Genomic DNA, 20,703 nt, shown 5'->3' on the forward strand with positions numbered 1-20,703 from the left:
CTCTCAGTGGTAAAGGTTTATCACACAACCATCCCACACGTGACTGAAGTGGGGGGACCAAGACCCAGGCACCCACCCCTCTGACGTCCTCCTGTTAGCAGGGTTGGCTTGAGAGAGCCAGGAGTAAAATGCAGACACCCTGCCTGACAGTAGCAGAGCCATTTCTGGCACCAACTGTGCTTATCATAGACGTTTCCATTCGTTTGATCCTTTTCCCAATTTTCCCTTGTAGCCTAAGGCCACTTTTTTATAACATCTCTTGGGGAAAATCATTTTTAGTATTATATTTTGAAGTGATCTGCTCTGTGAAAACAATGTCAGTTGCTTGTTTGGAATAAGTAGGAAATATTTTCTCCACTAATGATCCACATCCTTCTGTTTTTCCACAGAGGCCAATTATGGGATGGATGGGAAGGTTAATCTGCCCCATCTCAACACAAACATCAACTGGCAAGGCCTGGAGGATTTATACAGTGTCAGTGAAAACATCTATGAGTACAGACAAAACCATAGACTTAGTCTGGCTGACTGGACTAATTACTTGAAGGATGTAGATAGAGCATTTGCACTGCTGAACAGTCACCATGAACAGAACAAAACAAACAAGACTAAAACTGCTCACAGCGATGGGGTCCAGGCTGCAGCTCCTGCGCGCTCGGTGCCGGCAGAGGTGGCCTCTGCTGCGTCAGGCGACGCCCCGACTCGCGTGGCTGGGGAATCGCCGCCTTTGACCGCACCGGCCAACTTCAGAACCCTGCATTTGAACCCACCAACATCAAGTCCAGAGAATAAACTTGAATGGAATAACGACATTCCAGAAGTCAGTAGTTTGAATTCTGAACACTGGAAGAATCATAAAACTGAAAAATGGATGGGACAGAGAGAGAGAGGTCGTTTGGAAACCGATGTCAGCAGCAACGGCGTGACGGAGCTCGCCGTCAAGCGCAGCCCCATTCGGCAGCCCGTTAGCAGGCTTCAGAAGGAACTTTACCGGGACGCTGGGCCAGGCCAAGAGGTTTTGGAAAGTCAGCTGTATCTTCCCGTGCATTCTGATGGAGCCTCCGTTCCTCAGCTGAGCAACCTGCCCGCCAGGGAGCAGCATTCCAACTCCAGCAGAGCGGACGGGATGTCGCCCCGGGCGGAGGAGAGTCGCCGAAGGGGGACCTTCCGGGGTCTAGAAGGCAGTGCCTCCTCCACTCTCCCTGATTAGATGACATTGTTACCCTAGACACAGTATTTTTTTAACTTTTTATTTGTAAACTAATAAAGGCAGTCGTGGCTACCAACATTCCAAGCTGTCCTAGATACATCGCGCAGAAGTGTGCACGCACACACGGACGCACTGTTCAATTCACTGTTTTTCAAAAGTAAAGAGAGAGAGGGTTTCTTTCCTTTTTTGGTACTAAAGCAGTATTATCTTTTGAAAGTTGTGGGGACATGCATATATAAATGACCAAGATGGCAAGAAACGTGACTTCTTACGTTTCTAGAACTTGATTCCATTGGTGGGTTTTTGGGCACACTTCCGCTGCCTGCATAATGGAGTTCTCATTCATTTTTGACCACTGGAATTTTCCAATTGTGTTTAGTTAGTGATTTTGCACTTTGATGTCCGAATGCCCCATTTCATTAGTCTTGTTTTCTCTGTACAGGCTTGTAACAGTCTCACCGGTCCCGGTGAGACAATAAAATAAACTCCCACGGACAACACACAGTATGGGATCACATATTGTTTGGTATTACTCTTTTGCCAGAAAATATTGCATGTTTTACCTCGACTTGCTAAACTTGATTAGCAGAAAGGCCTGGCTAATGATGTTGGCAGTAAAAATAAAGGAATAAATAACCAAACAAAGATTGCCTGCTTTTTTCTCTGTATCTACCTTGCATCACTTCCTTAAGATAGCAAGATTTTGATTTCTTGATAGGATAAAAGAACTGATTATCTTTTTTTTTTTCCTCTTTCATTTTTATTTTGCTTTCTTGGCCTGGATAATAAACTTAAGTGTTGAGAAAATATGTTTAGTTTTGAATTTACATACAAGGAATGCTTTTCAACAAAATAAACTCATAAATGTTTCATAACTGAAACGTACCATATGTGAGGTTAATTTCATAACATTGTGTTGTATGATTATTTTTAAGGCCTCAGCATGTTCTGTTTTAAGGCATAGTTCAAATTTGCTTTAGAAAATCTGTATTCTTGAGAATAATTCCTGTTTGGTATCAGATTTTTCAATACCAGCAAAAGGATTACCTCATTGAGTTATTGACCTGCTCAACTTTCCAAGAAGACTCATACTTTTATTTTTCTTTTGTTCTGTATTTTTAGATAATTCTTTTAAGTGTTTAAGGTAAATTCTTTTAAAGAAAATTTAATTTGTAATAGTTGACACTTTGCTAACTTTAAGAAAGTCTTTATCATAGGCTCTGTATATATGTTAAAATTAGCTGTTTATCAGATGTGTGTCATTGGCCGAATGACAGAATAAACATATTTATGATCATGAATGATGTTCTTTGTAAAAAGATTTCAAGTTATTAGGAAGCACACTGTTTTTTAATCTTGTATACTATTCTGTGACACTTTTATAGAACAATTCTGACTTCAGGAAAGTCTAGAAGCAATATTTCTTGAAATAAAAGTTGTTTAAACTGTACCTGTTTCAGAGATATCAAACAAGTTTTTGTGGTACATCCATTCCTCACAATAAAACTGAACTCTGATTTCATTTTACATTATTGACTTCCTAGCCACATTTACAAAAATGGCCCAAAGTCTGTGTTACAGAATATTTTTATTTCAAAGCAGTTGTGCCTCACGACGATCAGCAGTAGCCCCGGGACTGGCTTCCTGGGCACGGAATGTGTGCAGCCACACAGGCCCCCACTTGATGGGTTTCAAGGGGCCTTGCTTTTCTATTTTGCACTGGGCCCCGCAAGCTACATACCCAGTCCCCAGAAGCACAGACCAAGCCTTCCCGAAGAAAAGGATCCGACCCCCCAAAGGCATGTTGGGGTTCTTTGAGGACCATGCCCCGTGGAGAACTGACAACCCTCCAAGCCCTCAAGTTTCCTGACTGATAAATGCCATGTGCTTCCTTCTCCAAATCCCTTAAGGTACTAGGAAAGGTTTCCCCACTTCGGTTAGAGGGGCTAACAATCGGTGAGAAGTTCAGAATAAAGGGGGAAAAAAACAACTGGGGACCTGCCAATTGAACCTTGAATAATTGAGGAAACCATAATTTCATTCAAGAGAACAGAGTCCGAAATAACAGTGTTGCCTAAAGGCCTATTTTTGTGCCTTCTTGCCTGTAAGATGTGAGTAGGACAAATGCTGTGAACCTGGAGGAAATTCCATTTTAGTTTGATTTTTAAAATACTGAATAAGAAGGGGCCTGAGAGAGACGTTTCAGATCTCGAAGCGCCCTTCGAAATTGGCCAGCTGGCCTCTTTCGGTGAAGCTGATGCACAGAAGGGCCGAGCTAATTCTGGGCTGCTGCTTCACCGCAGTAGAGACTGACAGGGAAAAAGATTTAGCAGAGGTGAGGGCCAGCCCCTCCCACCTCCCCGGAGGCACGCCGGCGCACGTGTGCACACAGCCGGGTCCCAGATCGGGGAAGAGAGGGGCAGCAGGGGAGCCTGTGGGGTAAAGACCAGTGGGAAGAAAAACAGACACGAAGCTAGAGATGACCTAAGCTACGTCAAAATGTTTACTCTCTGGTTGACCTTGGAAAAGCCACAGAACATCTTGAAAACAGCTCCCTCTACTGTAAATAAGAGGTTTGGATCAAGGACGACAAATACATAGCATAGGTGCTTTCGTTTACCAAAATGTGCCCAGGGCAGGCATCATCATTCCATCAGGACGCTGCCCGTTAAGCCAGAGGGTTTGTGGCCTTAGAGTCCTCAACCTGGCTCTCTGGCCAGCTACCATCAGTACTACTGAATTGGTACCGGAGCGCCAGAGAGAAACCTATTGGCCATGCCCAAAACAGGTCCTCTCTGAAGTCCCTCCCGGCCTTCTTTTAAAAAAAGTCTAAGATACCAGCATCTGTGGGGTTTTTTGGTTAAAATAGAAGAGGTCAATACTTAACACCCAAGCCCCCTCCCCTGGATTCGCCTCACCTTCCCAGGGCTGAATTTATCTTTAATTTTACATCTTTCCTTCTGTCCAAAATATTTACTCCAGTGCCCCATCTCAACGTACAGAGACCTCATCCGTCTTTCGATGCTCCCATCATTTCACTTCTTTCAAGTAAACTTCCCTGGAGTACCACTCCCCTACATATCATATCCCCCATTTTCCACCCTCTCTCAAGAAAGCAAGCGCTGACATGTACCAAGTCTGGGGCTTGAGAATCGCTGGCCACATGCTCCTTCCCCACCTCCCACCGTGAAACTTACGCTGCTGTGATGACCGTTTAGATGCATCTGGTGGACTCACCTTTCTCTAAGTTGCGTTGTTGGCACTGAGACTTTGCCAGCACAGGACCTGGTGCCTTAGAGGGAGCCCCTGATGTACGAAGTAATTAGAAGGAATTTTTTTTTCAAATATCAGATTCTTCCTGTTGGGACTAGAGACTTCCCTGATGCCCAATGTTCAGGAGAGCCCTGCAGAGGGGTCGGGGACAGAGAGCGAAGTCTTTGTGCTCCTCGGCGCCGGGCCGTTCTGGCTTTATTGCCGGCAAATGGAAGTGTGAGCAAAGGTGTTTCCCCTCTGTGATGAGTTTTCTAGTCCTCATACCACTGCGCCTCCCCGGACTCGGGTCCAACACTTGTCTTAGCTCCCCCACGCCCCTTGTCCCTTGTCTCCCACACCCTAGCCCGTCTCCCAGCCTCTAGCAGGTGACCACAGCTAGAGTGGAACCACTCCAACCTCTAACAGGTTTCAGCATCAACCTTGCCACAGTGTAATACGTTTCTGGTCACCAAGAACCCCGCACCCTCAAGAGCCCAGGAACCCAAAGGTCTTAGAAACTGAGTGGCGCGCGTGTTCTCTCCTGCAGCCGTTAGGTGTCGCTCTACCGCAACTAAAGACATCTCTGCTCAGAGCCGGAGGCTGGCCCCCGGCAAAGCTGCTGCTTCTAGTGATTTCTAAAGGAGCAGCTCTTCTCTCCGTGCTACCATTATGACAAAACACCATCCAGGACAACTTGATCTGTGGCAGGCTCACTCTCTCTTCAGGGCCTAGGATTTTAGCCATCGCGGCAGACCAAGAATGGTTTTAGCTTTCCACTGATTTATGCCGTTATTGAGTTGGAACTGCCTCAGTCTTTGACATTTAAAAGTGAGCGCCGACTATTGATCTCCTTGCTTTCCAATAACTTTGTGAATTAAAAATGGTTTTTATTTTTTGGCTCCCAAAGCCACAGAGGCCCTCTCTGCCTGTCCGGCAGTTTTAAAAAGAAAAAAGGAACTGTATGCTTTTTGATGGCTGTTAAAGCACGGAGGTTGTACTAAGTCTGGGGCTAAAACAAGGAAGATGGTCACATTCATAACCTTTTCTCTCCCCCCATTTCTTAGAGAATCTTTCTAATGTATCCATGTCAAGAAGCGCAATGCCCAAATTGGCTCTGCTGATACTCTGAAAGTTGGGAAAAAGTAAGAAATTCCAGAGAAAACCCTTGCCTAAAAATGCACACATAATTGAGGCGTAGCTGGCAGCTCTAGGCAGGGACTGCTACTTGCATTACTGGCTGCCTTGAGGAAGCCATGGGGGCGAGTAAGATTTACTCTGAAGTCATTACCCCACCCCCAACAATAACTCCTGTTACCCTGAACCACTCTGACCCCTTAGTTTAGGTGTGCAGTGGGGCGAGGGAGAAATGGCAATCAGTTACCTGCTTTCCATCTATAGGGTGCTCAAGGCAGGGTTCTAAATATAACCACTTTCTGCTTCAGCCCGTGAGTCATGCTGTTATTTCCATAACGCCTTTACCTCCTTCCGCCTCTCACCGAAAGTTTTAGATGCCAGTGTGTTTAGAAAACTCTGTCAATCAGGAGAGCCCTCAGCACACAGGGCCTTTCTCCCGGGGTGGAGTCAGCACCACAGGGCTGGCTTCCGGTCACTTAAGCAAAGATCAGTTTGACATTCAGTTGAGGTTGAAGGGAGGGTTTTGTTGGTTTTTTTTGACTGCTTTGTTGACCAAGTTTAGAGATTCACTCCTTGGAAATCTCTCTTGTTATGCTTGAGATGTCCCCTTTATTTACCAGTTTTTAGCATGTATTGGACTTCTTTAGAAATCATTTTTAACCTTTTCTACTGTATGGCAAAGATCAATACCCAACCAATGCTCACCACTGGCTCCCCTACATTTTCAGTAGTTAGCCAGGGCCATCGGACTAGTTAAGGCCAATGAAATATTGAAAGCCCCTTTGGAATTCTCTAGGCTCTTCCTTTCCCTGACTCGGCAATCAAGACCAATCCTGAAAGTTCCAGATGGTGTCGCTTCAAGATGGTAGTGCCTCTGTCAGGTGGGGCCGCAAAGGCCTATGTGGAACAGACCCACGTGAATGAGAAACCTTGTGCTTTTAAGCCAATGAGATTTGGGGGGTAGCATGTTATTGAAGCATAACTTACCCTATTCTGTCTAATACAAATCATACCCAAGGCACAAGACTCTGCAGGCTGCAAGTGCTATTTTGAATTTAAACAGGTAAGTGATCACTTAAAATTATTCTTTGATGACTCAGTGAAAAATGTTCTACATGAGGATATTTAAACTGCAATCCTAGGAGTTTATAGTTCATTCTGCTTCAATGCAGAGTTGACAGTTAAGTAAGGAATTATTTCCAGCCATTTTTTGGAGAAAGTGGTATGGGCCTTGTAATCAAATCAAACTCTGGCATCTTCATTGTGGGGAGTGGGAATTCACATTGGCATCACGGTTCCATCTCTTCAAACAACAAAATTCCTAAAAGATAAACTAAGTTCAATCCAACACACTTTATTTGGTTTTTCAAGCCTTTTTTTTTTTTAATTTTCAATGATCAAGTATTCAAGATGTTATAAATCAGAGTTTACTAGTACATTAACAATAGGTTTCATTAAACACAAGGAAATGATACATCTTTTAAATTAACCTAGAGGTCTTCAAATAAATATTCATTTTTAAAATCACAAAATCAAACTCCTTTATGTAACAGTCTTTCATCACAAGCACACTCTACATACATGAACACACACTGTGTATACACACACACATACACACACACTCCATAGCATCCTAATGCCAGTTTATTTGACACAGTACTACATTTCCTGAAACTAAAGATTTAGAAGCTGATTTGCCTATTTCATGCTTCTATATTAACCATTGGGGTTTTAGGTAGAAGTAGGTATTTTAGGAAAAAGGCCCACTATAAATCTTACCAATAATTTTTCATTTTTCATTTCAAAATACAAACTTGGACTTAAACTTCTTTTGTGCATCTTTTGGTTTAATACATCCCTGCCAATCACTTTAGTTTTCAACAACATTTTCTCCTTCAATGTTAACATATAACAGTGAAATACCAGAAAAAGACAATGCCTTCAAAACCCCAATGTTAAAAACACCTTACAAGGTCGTAAGCTGTTTTGGAAAAGAAATAAGATTATCTGAAATCTTTTACCTCTCTCTGAAATTATTTTTAGCATCCAATTCATCTTGCTCAAATAAATATAAAAAGCACTGAGTTTTCCATAGAAAAGTATTCCCCTTTACACTCCTAATTTTTTTTGCAGGTTAGAGTCCGTGGGTCAACTACAGTCATAACAGTAATGAGTGCTTGTTCACTGAGAAATTCTCCAGATTCCCAAAAGCAAAGCACATGCAGTCCCTCAGGAGTGAGCTACTGGGAATTCGGTGGCGCTCTTTAGTGGTGAACGTGCATCATCAGATACTTTTAGCACCAAGGCTTTTTTTAATGTTGCAAAAGCAAATGACTAAGAAGGGTTTTTGTCCTATTAGATCCTTCCTAGGATAGAGGAGAAATGAAGTGCTTAAAACCTCTTCAGATATGGATCTGATTCCAAGGTAGAAAACGTCTGGGAAGATACAACTAGCAGCATCCTGGAAGGTGGTGGAGAGAGAGGCAGAAAAGGCGCCCCGTGCGCCTGCCAGCCATCGCCATCCCCTTGCTACATGAAATGGGAAATGCAAATACATGGAAAGGCTACTTTCTTGTCTAAGAGAAACAGTAAACCCATAGTCAGGCATTCTGGATTTATTTTGATATCTATCTGCTACTTAGGATACTCAGAATGCAGGCATCTGCTGACAGTTTTCTGAGCCATTGAGGATGTTTTATGCACACACAAAATCACCCAGTATACTTGACCATCACCGCAGGCCTGGGCTCACCTACTGCTCCCAGACACACCAGCAAAGTATTACAAATGTTTCAGGTCCATCTAAACCAGGAAGCTTCTCTTTAGCGCACGCATGAGTGCTATGAAGCAGCTCCAAAATGGAACTTTCTGGCTCCAGTCCCACTGACGAAGGCAACTGCAGACCTGAGGATGTTCTCAGTGTTTGGGTGAGAATGTAAGGCTCCTCTACCTACCTCCCCCGGGCCCCAGGACAGGACACCCCACCCGTGCTCAACATTCCCAAGGGCACGCTGCAGTTTGCTACCACAGCTACTGAAGGTAGAACGTTGGGGGCCATGATTTGGTGTGTACTTTTTATACGTTCATTTAAAATCCTTATTAGGAAACTTAAAACTGATGTTCATCAAATAATTAATTGCAATGTTAACATTTTGAAGGTAAAGAAAAAAATACATCCACCTGAAATTCCTAAAGCTCAGATTCAGTAAATCTGAACTACTTTTCCCCATGTTTCATTTCAGAAACTATACTGAGATGTGATGTTAACACTTAAATTGGATTGGTTCTGCATTAAATATGAATTATAAGTAAATATTTGAGGTATGCCATGATAATTTTTAATATAACACTTAGCTAAATAAATGTAAATTTGCCTTTAAAGGCTAGTTCAATATTAAATTTTGATGTTTTCCAGTTTTTCCTATTTTACACCAATAATCATTTCTCTATTCTTCAAGAACAGTGTCCAAGCCACATTAAAAGATGAAATGCTTTAACCTCCCAATGTAGAGTCACAGCCGGCCTTTGTTAACCAAAAACCATAATGCACATCATATGATATAAAGAAGTGAGCGCTGTGAACCCTGATTCTGTCACTCTCTACAATCCTAAGCATGTTACTTAACCTCTCTGAGCCACTGTTCAGTACCTGCTTTAAAAAAAAACCTTAAAACGTTATCTTGAAAGGTTCCCAGAGGGATCAGAAATGATATATATTAAGTACTTAGCAAAATTCTCTGCAAATAGTTAACACTCAACAAATGCTACTTTGTTTCTTTGTCTTGAGCCTCTTTCCCACCCCACTCTCCAATTCTGAATGACTTTGGACTGTTCTCAAGAATTAAATCTGCCTTCCAAAAAAAGGGATTTCATGCTAATGAAGATAATCAAAGGAGCGTGTAGCCAGGCCACCCCTCACCCCCTAGGAGTTTCTGAATTAATAGGGTCAACTCAAGGCTCTTATATTTGCATATAAAGCCAAATAATACATTAATTTGCTGAGTTTATAAAGGAACAAGATGACCTTTTCCAAAAACAAGTAATAGGAAGTCTAAACACATAGAGAATGCCAATTAAAACTTACAATGGGAGTTGTGACTATACAGCAACATGACCAATTTATTAACAAACCTATTAAGATTTTATATATGTACAATTAAATGGCGTCATCTAGAAAAGAGTAGCTTTACTTGGCTATATACTATTCCAATGATGCTACCAGAGTCCAAAGCATTTTTGAAACAACTCATAATTGATAGATGTTCTAGAACTTACTTGCCATGATTTTTACTACTTTTTTACATTCACCACCAACATATTAATGAAGCACCTGGTATCAGATACTGAGGAGATTAACATATTGGTGCACAGTCCTGGCCAGTTTCTTTTATTCCTGTCCCAACCATCCCACAAAGATTCACAGGCTAACAGATGGTAATCGGGTAAGACACCTGGCACGTAACATGCACCCAGTCAAGGACCATTGAATTAAATCATAATTTTCCTGTCCTGGAGTTCTGAGAGTGGCTCATTTTCAAAATGTACTAAGAAGACAGAAATGGGTGTCTGAACACACAATCTCAGCTCCCCAAAATTCTCTCAATGTGTTTCCTGATGACCAGAAAAAGAGAAAACGCCATCCTTCTCCAAAATACACATTTCTAGCTCCACCACCAAAAGGAACTTTTTCTTCTGGAGGATCCATAGGTCAATAGAAAGTGAAGAGGAAATCTGAGCCCTTGAGTAGATACTAGGTCACTCAGGAATGTTCTCTGGCGTCCTTCAAGATACCACATTGATCAAAGCTGGACAGACAGGAGTCCAATCACAGGCACCGTGGTTCTGACCACTGAACCAAGCAAGACGCTGAGCACCAAGACCAAAGGCCTAAGGGAAATCCTCACACCTAAAAACAATGGCTCCACCCCTCTTCTACATTATTCCATCTACAAGCGATCACTCTCTTTTCAAACTGCACTCAAACCAAGAGAACCATTTGGCCAGTGCTGTTTCTAGGTAAAGAGGAAAACAACCCTGTACTCAAAAATATCCTCACGATTCCCCCAGTGCTGCCAAGGCTGGAGGGCATGAGGTTGAACCAGGACAGAGTTGTGCCACTGCCATCTCTTCTGCAGAAGAGTGTAAACCAACCAAGACAACCATTTCGCAAATCAGCCCTACGTATGCACGGGATCCTTGACAGAAGCAGTTCATGATTATATTGCCATTTAGACCTTAGAGTCCCTCCCAAATCTGAGTTGTCATAATTCTTTTCCTAAGCAGCCAGATCCTGAGAGCTAACACATCAGTCCGCAGTGGCGTCAGGAAGCATTTACTTTAAGACCCATGAGGAAGACATTCTGTGTGGAGTCTAAGCCAAAAGGGTGGCCTCAGGGGGACTGCAAAGAATGATGGATAATGAACTCGAAATGCATTTAGGATCAGAAACGTTCTTCTCTTATGAGCAGGAATGTTACAGTAGAGAGGAATCAAAGGGAAGAGTAAAATGACGCTATCTGGTAAAGTGGGATTCAGTTGGACAGACTGGTTTATTATAAATAATTTCCAGTCGTTACTTAGGATCATTTTCTAGGTCCAGCTCACAGGTCTCCCTCCTGTATTCAAAGTGATTTTTATATCCCAAGTACAGCTTTTTTGATTTAATATCTCAATTTCAGAAGCAGACACAGCAAATTTCTATACAGAAAGGAAACAAAACAAACGTTTGCCATTCCCTCCAAGGACATAACTAAAATGGCTAGGTAGGACTCAACCTTACTCTCTAGAATTTCTTTTTCCACTTACTTTGAGCACCAAGGCTACGATTCTTAGCTACCCTTATGTGAGCCCTGAAGATCCAAAGGAGGCTCAGCAGCAATTTCCTTGGATGAGGAAGCCATCAGTTCCTTTCCATATTATTCATCTCAAATTAGCTTCTAACCATTCAGTGAGCACACTATTTTAAAGTCCCTAATGAAAGAATACTGGAGTTTATTTTTTCAGCTATCAGATTTTTTAGTCAGCAGCCTCTTTAACTACCTTATGACAGGCCGGATAGAGAATGTGTCTTACAAAATGACATTTAACTGTCCTTTTACCAAAGCTATGCGTATTGTTCCTCGGAAGCATTTGAAAAATTCTACCTGCTTTATGACGCTGCTATGGCTTGAAATGCTATTAACAGTACTTTAGGAAAAGGTTAGCTTCTTCTCATCAAAAAGGTACCCGCTTTAGGGTCAGAAAGCAGAAGTAACATGCTGCATACTTACATTTTTCCAATCAAATTGCATAGTTGAGGCAAATTCATTTGTGCTTTGTAGCAGAACTCACAGTAGGTGTTCCTAGCTAAAAACTTTGATTTGAAAATGCAAAGTCATGGTTTGTCTGAATTGTATGCTAATGGTATACACTGCCATTACCCTTCCCAGGATTTTGTTCACCAGATACCCTCAAGTCTTACACCACCTTGGAGCACGAGGCATTCAACTAACATAGCGGAAATGGTCACAGACCCATCTTGAAAGCCCTCCTCGCTGGAGAGAAGGGGGAAGAGGCTCTCGTCTTGATGAGGTATCCAGCCCTCAGTCAGCAGTGGCTGTTCACACTGGGTTTCGTTGGTGTGAGGATAGTGTCTTTAGAGGTTAGAAAAGAAAAAGAAAAGAAGGCACAGGTGTTTCTCAAGTCGCCATATTCAACTCAACCAACAAAACTGAAGTCTTCCATTTTCAAGCTTCAGGAGAGAGAGGCTACAATGCAGCCCGGGTTTCCTCCAGCCCGGGCTCTGCCGAGGAACTTATTGCTTCCGGGAAGGGCCCGGGGTAGGTCTGGGCTGTGGCCTGGAGCCCTCTTTGCAGACCAGTCTCTTCGTGGGCTTCTCCCTGGGCGCCAAATGCGGGGCAGGATCTGGTCCGCGCGGGGCTGGCGGCGCCGGCGCGGGCAGGGCGGCCCACCAGCTGGCTCACCGTGCTCAGGGGCACCTCCCGCCACCTCTGCCTCTGCAGCTCGTCCTCCTTGTACTTAATGGAGTACCAGGCCAGAAAAATAAAGATGAAGCCGACGAACTTGAGGCCGGCCGCCAAGCCGAAGTAGACGAAGCGAAACGATGTCACGTTGTACTCCCAACAAGAGCCTTGCACTCCGCATTCCTGCTGCCAGAGCATGCAGGTGGTGTCAATAACGGCACCGAAGTAAATCGGGGTAGGAATGTACGCTAGAGTGGTGGAGGAAAAGAGAGAGGTAAGTAGCTAGCACCACTTATAAGAGAGAACGGATTTGTAGAGGTGCTTGTTGGTTCTGAAAAACGTTGAGGGGAGGGTTTTTTTTTTTTGGGGTTACAGAACAATTTAAAATACCTGTCACATATTATCAGGATATATTTATTATAAAAATGTAACTAAATTGTAAATACAATCTTACTGTCTGTAGGTGTTTTACTGATTTTTAGGACCAGAAAAATGACTTTTGCTCTCCAAACCCCATAATCCCAAGCTAATCAAGAGAAACCGACGAAATCCATGAGAGGGGGTCCCACAATATACCTGACCAACATATGTCAAAACTGTCAAGCTCATCCAAAACAAGGAAAGTCTGAGGAACCGACACAGCCAAGAGGCGCAAAGGAGACCTGACAGCTAGAGAGAATATGGGGTCCTGAACAGAAAAACGGACCTCAAGTAAAAACTAAGGAAATCTGGAAGATGTTAATGGGAAGCCAACTGTGATGTGTGTATGAGAGGGGTTGGGAGGTATACGGGAACTCTGGTTCTATCTGCTCAATATTTCTGTAAATCTAAAACTGTTCTTAAAAAGCCTATTAATTTTAAAAATACCTTTTGCTAAAAATGCCACTAGGGCATCCTTTTACACTTAAAAATCTGATTTGCCAAATACTCAAGAGGCTCTACTGGAACTCTCTTACCCATCACAATTCGGTACACTTAGTTTTTGTGGGGTTAAGTTATAGTGCTTGGATGTAGGAAGAATATGAGGAGAGCATTTTCCCTGTAAGTCAGATGCCACATCAAATGGCAAATTTATAATGACACTGGGGGTGTGGAAATAATTATAGCATAAAAGTCATCCTTGAAGCTTGTGAAACATCTGGGATGAGTAGGAGTTCCATTGCTCGGGCTGTGAGATAGACATTTCTCTACATTCCTGTAAGGAAGAAAGTTTACCCCCAGGACTTCCCTCACTGCATGGTATGCCCCTGGTAAAATGTGACCCACCCCCAGCCCGCCCACCTTGCCAATATTTAGCCCTCCTTCAACTTCCTGATGTCTTCAAACTCCACTGCATTTTGCATATACCCCCATATCCTATCACATGCACATCTGTCACCCCAACTCAGGGAAGTTCATGGATCCTTAGTAAGAATTGATAGAAGGAAGTGATGGGATGGAGGGAAGAAGGGAGAGAGGGAAGGAAGGGAGGGGGGCAGAAAGGAGAAAAGAAGGGAGAAAGGGGAGGTAAGTTAAAACCCAGGAGGCTCTGATATACTTAATGGGATGGATTTATTTAAAATGAGGCCTATTTATTACAATTAATAAATTAATTATTAAAGTACTTAAAATTCTTTTTTCCTTTGGAGTTTGGGGAAATGGAAATTGGTTTGTCAGCAAACTATACTTTTTCACCATCAACGGAACTTAAGAAATTGTTAAATTAAATAATAAATGCCTGGGATGTTCTCCATCCACGTATCCCTAGAGTGAACACCTGCTGACTTACCTTCACCTCCGCTTTCACAGCAAAACCCAACGCCACCGCACAGAGACAAGCAAAGCAAAAAGGAGCAACTGGCTTTTTTCTTTCCTTTTTCAATTCAACCACCCCTTTGGTTAACAAATTTCCTTCTCTGAAAATAGCACTCTTAAGTTTTCGAAGAGACATACAGGACAAATTTCTTATCTGTATCAAAGTATGCCAGAATTTCCTTCAACCAACATGCGTTTAAACACATTACTTCCAAAATCTTATTGGTACCAACAACAACATCAAAAAAGCCACTTAGTACGACTTTTCCCTTCTGGTGTTCACAAGGAAAGCACCACCTCAGCCTGGGCCGTCACCCTCAACGTATGACTAACTGAGAAAAGCAGGGAAGAGTAATGCTTCCAAGGGTTGCACAATGCCGCTTAAAATGTTTTTACCCTTCAAAGCTGGAGGAAGAAAAATTCAAATAAAAAATTATTTTTTTGTCCTGCACACAATGACACTGATTGCGGGGGGAAAATAACAGCTGAAGGAAACATCAGGCTGCCACTTAAAGAAAAAAAGAAGCTTGATGATGAGGAAGACAAACATACTCTGAAACTGATCAAAGGACTGGGCTACTTCACACACTTATTTTCCACGCACCGCCAGAGGACACGGCAGGGTGACGGGGTATTTGTAAAACTCAAAATGGCCCTCTTCCTGCACAAGTGGACCCGGAGGCTCGCGTCACTGGCCTGGTGCTAATGAAAATGGGTCTCTCTCATTAAGAAGGAAAAGCCTTGTAGGGCTGTCCCTCGTGTCAGTTTTGGGGCCCTTTCTCTCTTTGCAGAACTTTTAATTTACTTTCCTCAGAGAACAAATTGATAGGTATGCTCTTTGCGTGGCCCAATAAAATCATCATAAAGAAGTAAGGAATTGAAAACTTCCCACAAAATGAAAACCAATTTCCATCACTTTTAGAAAGGCATAATGGGACAAAACCCTCAGACAATAAGCCCATCACAAAGTGGCTCAATATTATTTACTATACATAATTTTGGGGGGAATTTAGCCCAGTGCAGGGGGTGGGTAGAACCAATGTAATGTTCTTTTTGTTTTGTTTAATCATATGAGAGATCTGCTCGCCTTTTCCTTCAACTCAGAAAATAAGGACCTTCTGCCCACACCATGAACCCTCACAGCCCAGCTACTGCTGGTAATGACTTACTCCCCATTCGTAAAGGGCAGTGAGAATTTGCCATCTGCAAAGAGGAACAAAGAGGCGGGCTTGAAAATTCAAGAACATACCTAGTGTTCGCAATAAAACAAACTGCATTCCCAGCGCAAAAGGTCTTTCCTCATCTTCTACAGACCTACAGAGAAAGGAAAGAAACGTTTTCAAATAGTGGCTGCCAGAAAACGAATGTAAATCCAGCCAGCAGAGAGCACAGCCAGAGACCAGAGTTGCTGTGGCAAAATATTTAATTTGCTAAAATGTACTAACACAGGCAAACGAGATGCTGAACGCTATATCATTGAATAATGGTCTCCCCAATGAAGACCCTAAAGAAAACTGATTAACTGTTTCTGTGCGAATTCTGGTGGAGGCTCAAAGGTTATCACATGGCTGAAGAAAGAGAAGCAGCTCTAACTGAGCTTCCCAAATCCGTGCTATTTCCAAAAAGTCCATTTATTGATTTTATTCTTATTCTCTGTTTGCCTGTGCTTTCCAGAATGGTAGGTGTATACACTGAAAATTACTTGTATAATTCATCAAGGAAAGCACTGGAAAAAAAGTTAAAAAAAAAAAAAGTACAGGAAACAAGTCAAATCTCAAGAAACAGAAGGAGCCCCTGTCAGCACCTCACTTTTTCTTGTTTTCCTAAAACTTTTGCTCTGAGTAATTTCTGCATGGCAGGAAGATTTGAAGTGTATTCATTTTAGAATTAGCCAAGACCACAGGGATCTTCTTCTGAAATGTTGGTTTAGAAGCCAAATGGTGAGTTTGACCCGTTTGAACACTGAAAAAATGAGGTTCTTTAACAGCACTTAGAGAACTAAAGTTCAAAGAATTAGATTACTTGAGTAAATATATTAATGACTGATCTTTTTTTTTAATGAAGTACCTTATCATTTCTATCCCATACACATGAGGTTCTAGGTATATAATGGAGAATCCGAGGTAGCCTTGTCATCTTTTCCCCCACTTCTTTCTTTCTTTCCAGCAATCTGCCTAGTGCTATACACATAGTTGTTACTCCACAAATATCTGCAGATTAGGGCTTTCCCATTTTTCTTTTATTGTCAAGGAATGGCTTGCTTGGAAACCTCTAACTTGGCATCCAGTAGAACGGAGCCAAGACATACGTGGCACAGACAAAGCAAGCACGTGGCCAACTGCTCTCACTGCACGATGTCACCTCTGCAGGTGCTTCCTGCCTGGTGTCCAACACTGCGGCTTCCCAGGAGCCACGGGGAGTAGGGAAGAAGGAAGACTAAGGACCCACTTATGACGCTGTCCCCCATCCTACCATGGACGTGTTCTTTGCCACACTGTCCTCCTTCCTTGGCCTGCTGCAGTCTTCACTGCAAACATCAACACATCTAAATAGCATGTTTGAATTTTTTATGTCAACGTTTTTAATTGCCACTAAATTGTCAGACACTAATTGTTAGTGTCAACATTTTTAATCAAAGGTATATTCTGTGCTTTCTTATTTAAAAAAAATTACAAAAACAGAATGCATAGGGGATATGGCAAAGAAAACAGTATGAATTACTGAAAAACGGCATTTCCCTGTCTATCCTTTCCTTGACTCAACTCCAAAATTTTTCTTTATTTTTTTTAAGATTTATTTCTCCCCTCCCCCCCAGTTGTCTGCTCTCTGTGTCCATTCACTGTGTGTTCTTCTGTGACCACAGCACCAGGAATCTGTGTTTCTTTTTGTTGCATCATCTTGTTGTGTCAGCTCTCCATGTGTGTGGCACCACCATTCCTGGGCAGGCTGCACTTTCTTTCACGCTAGGCGGCTCTCCTTACGGGGCGCACTCCTTGCACGTGGGGCTCCCCTACACAGGGGACACCCCTGCATGGCAGGGCACTCCTTGCGCGCATCAGCACTGCACGTGAGCCAGCTCCACAGAGGTCAAGGAGGCCCAGGGTTTGAACCGTGGACCTCCCATGTGGTAGAGGGATGCCCTATTCACTGGGCCAAGTCCACTTCCCTCCAAAATTTTAAGTGATAGAATTTTAATTTTAATTTTAAATGAAATCAGCATTTTAAACTGCAAGCCCAGCATAAACTGTCACTGATCCCGAGACTATTAATAACCTTTTCCGTATGCATGATTTAGCAACTTCAAACTACCTCCCGCTCTCTTCCGGGGTCAGGCTCCTTGTTGCTAGCAGAGGAATGGCTTTCAAGGCCTGAAGTGCAACCGAAGGCGCTCAGAACAAGTTGCACTAAACAATAGGAATAGGACTCAACTGAACAAAGAAACAGATGGAGTTTCTTGTTTTTTTTGTTTTTGAAGTACACTGGGGGACAGGGATTGAACCAGGGACCTCATGTGTGGGAAGCTGGCGCTCAACCACTGAGCCACATTGGCTTTTCTGAGTTGTTCTTTTTTTTTAATTTTACCATTTTTATTTTTTTAAGATTTTTAAAATTTATTTCTTTCCCCTTCCCCTTCCCCCCCCCCCCCCCCCCCCGCAGCTGTCTGCTCTCTGTGTCCCTTTGCATTCTGGTCAGCAGCACCAGGAAACTGTCTCTTTCTTTGTTGCATCATCTCCCTGTGTCAGCTCTCCGTGTGTGCAGCACCACTCCTGGGCAGGCTGCACTTTTTTCACACAGGCCAGCTCTCCTTACGGGTGCACTCCTTGAGCGTGGGGCTCCCCTATGCAGGGGACACCCCTGCATGGCACGGCACTCCTTGTGCACATCAGCACTGCACGCGGGCCAGCTCGCCACATGGGTCAGGAGGCCTTGGGTTTGAACCCTGGACCTCCCATGTGGTAGGCAGACGCTCTATCAGTTGAGCCAAATCTGCTTCCCTGTTATTTGCTTTTGTTTTTCAGGAGGCACCGGAAACTGAACCCTTACCTCCCATGTGGGAGGTAGGAGCTCAGCCACTTGAGCCATATCCAGTCCCTATATGGTGTATTAAAGGCTACAACCTTCCTTTCCCTCCCTGATACGGACAAAAATGCATGACTTAAGTTCACCAGGCAAATGTCTGAAGGCTCTGCTGTATGATCCAATTGGCTCTCTTCCCTGCTTTACCGTATCAGACCCCAGCCCTGGAACAAGTATCTTAGCAACTTTAAGTGTGTCATCTGCCCCGAGTTGAATACTCTGCTCACCTGAGTGTAACGATGATGGCAGAAGGTTGGGCACAGGCTGTGATGAAGGTGACAATGAAAAGAAAAATTAAGAATGGGATGAGGGTGTTACAGCTCCGTTTACACTTTCCAGACACAGCATAGCCGTTCTCATTGAGGTACGTTTTGACGATGACCACGCGGAGCTGGCTGCGCTGTCCCACAGTGGGGGGAGTGATCACTTGTCGGCTCTGGACACAGGCGCATTCTGTATAATTCCGTATCTAAGCCAACAAAATAAAGATCAGCTGTAAGCCAATCAAGAGCAAAATGTGGCATGGAGATATTAAGGCAACGTAAGTAAAAATGCTTTAAAATAACACTAGTATTTTTAAAATGCAAACATATTTCATTGAACATCTCCTCGTTGACAACAGTCAGGATCCAAAGTATGTCTCTTTTAATAACAATACCAAATCTGCTTGTTGAGCTTTTTTCCCCAAAGAATATTCCTACCATTGTAGTTATAGTGATTTTTAAAATTTTTATTCCCTGCCCACACACATACACCACCTAGATGGCTCCCTCGTCTGTATGCTCGTCTTCTTTAGGAAGCACTGGGAACCGAACTCCCGTGTGGGAGGCGAGTGCAACTGCTTAAGCCACTGCTGCTCCTTGCTGGTTGCAGCATCTGCTCGTCTTCTTTCGGAGGCACCGGGAACTGAACCTGGGACGTCCCAGCAGGAGACAGGCGCCAACTGCTTGACCCACATCCACTCTCTGTCGAGAGTTTTTTAAACCCAAACTTTTCTAAGAGGCTTTCTACACTCAGCTGTATGACGTTAACATTTCATATGCTCGTTTTTGTTCATAGTTATACGCTGCCTCCAATTAGAGAAGCCCCTCAAAAACAGGAACCAAGCCTTATTTTCATCCGTGTTCACCAGAGCACCATGAGCAACCCCGAGCACTGAGTGGGCCCTGAAGTAAATGTCTGTTAAGTACTGTAGAAGATTCAATAATTCACTGTGATGGCTTCTGTACCAGTGATGAGGAAACCTCACTGGCTGCTCCATTTAAACAGTCCCTTTAATTAGCTGGTGAATGGCGCCCTCTGGACGAATGACACTTCTGTGGCCCTAGCACAGAGCTGCTGAGCCCTGGTCCCCGGCAGAAGACACGCCGTGTGGAGGCACCTATGAGCCCAAATGAACAAGCCATTGTTCTCAACAAATACTTACAAGCACCTGCTAACACGGCAGGCCCTGTTCTAGGGGTCTGCGGACCAGGAGTGAGCAGTAGGGACCAAGGGGTTCAGTTAAGTGCCAACGTTTCTACTAAACACAAAATACTGAAGAAAAAAAAAAGACACGCTATTGGGTGTTACTTATTCAAAGCCAAATATACCAACAGATGTTAAACCAACCAACTCACCTTCTTGTCTCGCTCGTTGCTTTTTACCGAATGGACATCAGCTGAACTCACTGTCATTGTGACCTTCCCACCACTCGCAGTGGTGAGAAGACCGAGTGAAAAGAGGGGGCACTGTGGAGCATCTGCTCAGAGCTTGGCTGGCCTTTTGGAAAGAACAGGGGCTCTGCCCCAGAGAGCTCGCTTACCACCGAGGAAGGACTCGTTCCCCGAGAAGAGCAGAGTCACCGCCTCTTTCAACATGGCCACGCACTGGCGCTCACCGATTATATAATGGGAGCCAGCATCGGAGTAGTCAATTTATCAGTATAGGTTAAAACTCAGATATTAAATGTGACATCCCAGAAACACGGGACAAAAGGTATATATAATCCCTTATCACCTGCACAGAAAAAGCAAGTGCATTTTACCCCTCTAGTTAAAGCAGACTCCTGCAATCTGCTCTTATGCAAAGAGTCAAACCAGGCCCAATAAAGAAGAGAACATAATATAGAAAACCTTTTCCCACAGTATTATAGCCTATTTATAATTCACAGGGAAGGGATTTCTCAAAATAGCTTATTCTTGAACTGACAGAAATATCTTTACCCTGAGAGTTAAAAAAAAAAGTCTGAACTGATAGTCTATGAAAAATGGCCCTTGTGCATCTTCACAGGCT

At 43.3% G+C, this 20,703-nt stretch overlaps 2 protein-coding genes across 7 annotated transcripts in view; one reads left to right on the forward strand and one right to left on the reverse strand.

The window, feature by feature from the left end:
• The window catches only part of SULF1 (sulfatase 1), a 212,043-nt gene extending 209,306 nt beyond the window's left edge, over positions 1-2,737 (forward strand). For all 6 annotated transcript variants that reach the window (XM_058275629.2, XM_058275624.2, XM_058275625.2 and 3 more), the window contains exon 22: positions 390-2,737. In XM_058275629.2, the coding sequence (XP_058131612.1) occupies positions 390-420 (31 nt within the window). In that variant the 3' untranslated portion in view covers positions 421-2,737. The remainder of the gene's footprint in view (positions 1-389) is intronic.
• A 4,197-nt stretch (positions 2,738-6,934) lies between these two features.
• SLCO5A1 (solute carrier organic anion transporter family member 5A1) overlaps positions 6,935-20,703 on the reverse strand; it is a 146,813-nt gene continuing 133,044 nt past the window's right edge. The window contains exons 8-10 of the mRNA XM_058275631.1: positions 18,657-18,898; positions 15,602-15,666; positions 6,935-12,806 (exon numbers count right to left, since the gene is read on the reverse strand). Coding sequence (XP_058131614.1) covers positions 12,343-12,806; positions 15,602-15,666; positions 18,657-18,898 — 771 coding nt within the window. The 3' untranslated portion in view covers positions 6,935-12,342. The remainder of the gene's footprint in view (positions 12,807-15,601; positions 15,667-18,656; positions 18,899-20,703) is intronic.

This window comes from Dasypus novemcinctus, chromosome 14, assembly GCF_030445035.2.
Source record: "Dasypus novemcinctus isolate mDasNov1 chromosome 14, mDasNov1.1.hap2, whole genome shotgun sequence".
NCBI lineage: Eukaryota > Metazoa > Chordata > Mammalia > Cingulata > Dasypodidae > Dasypus > Dasypus novemcinctus.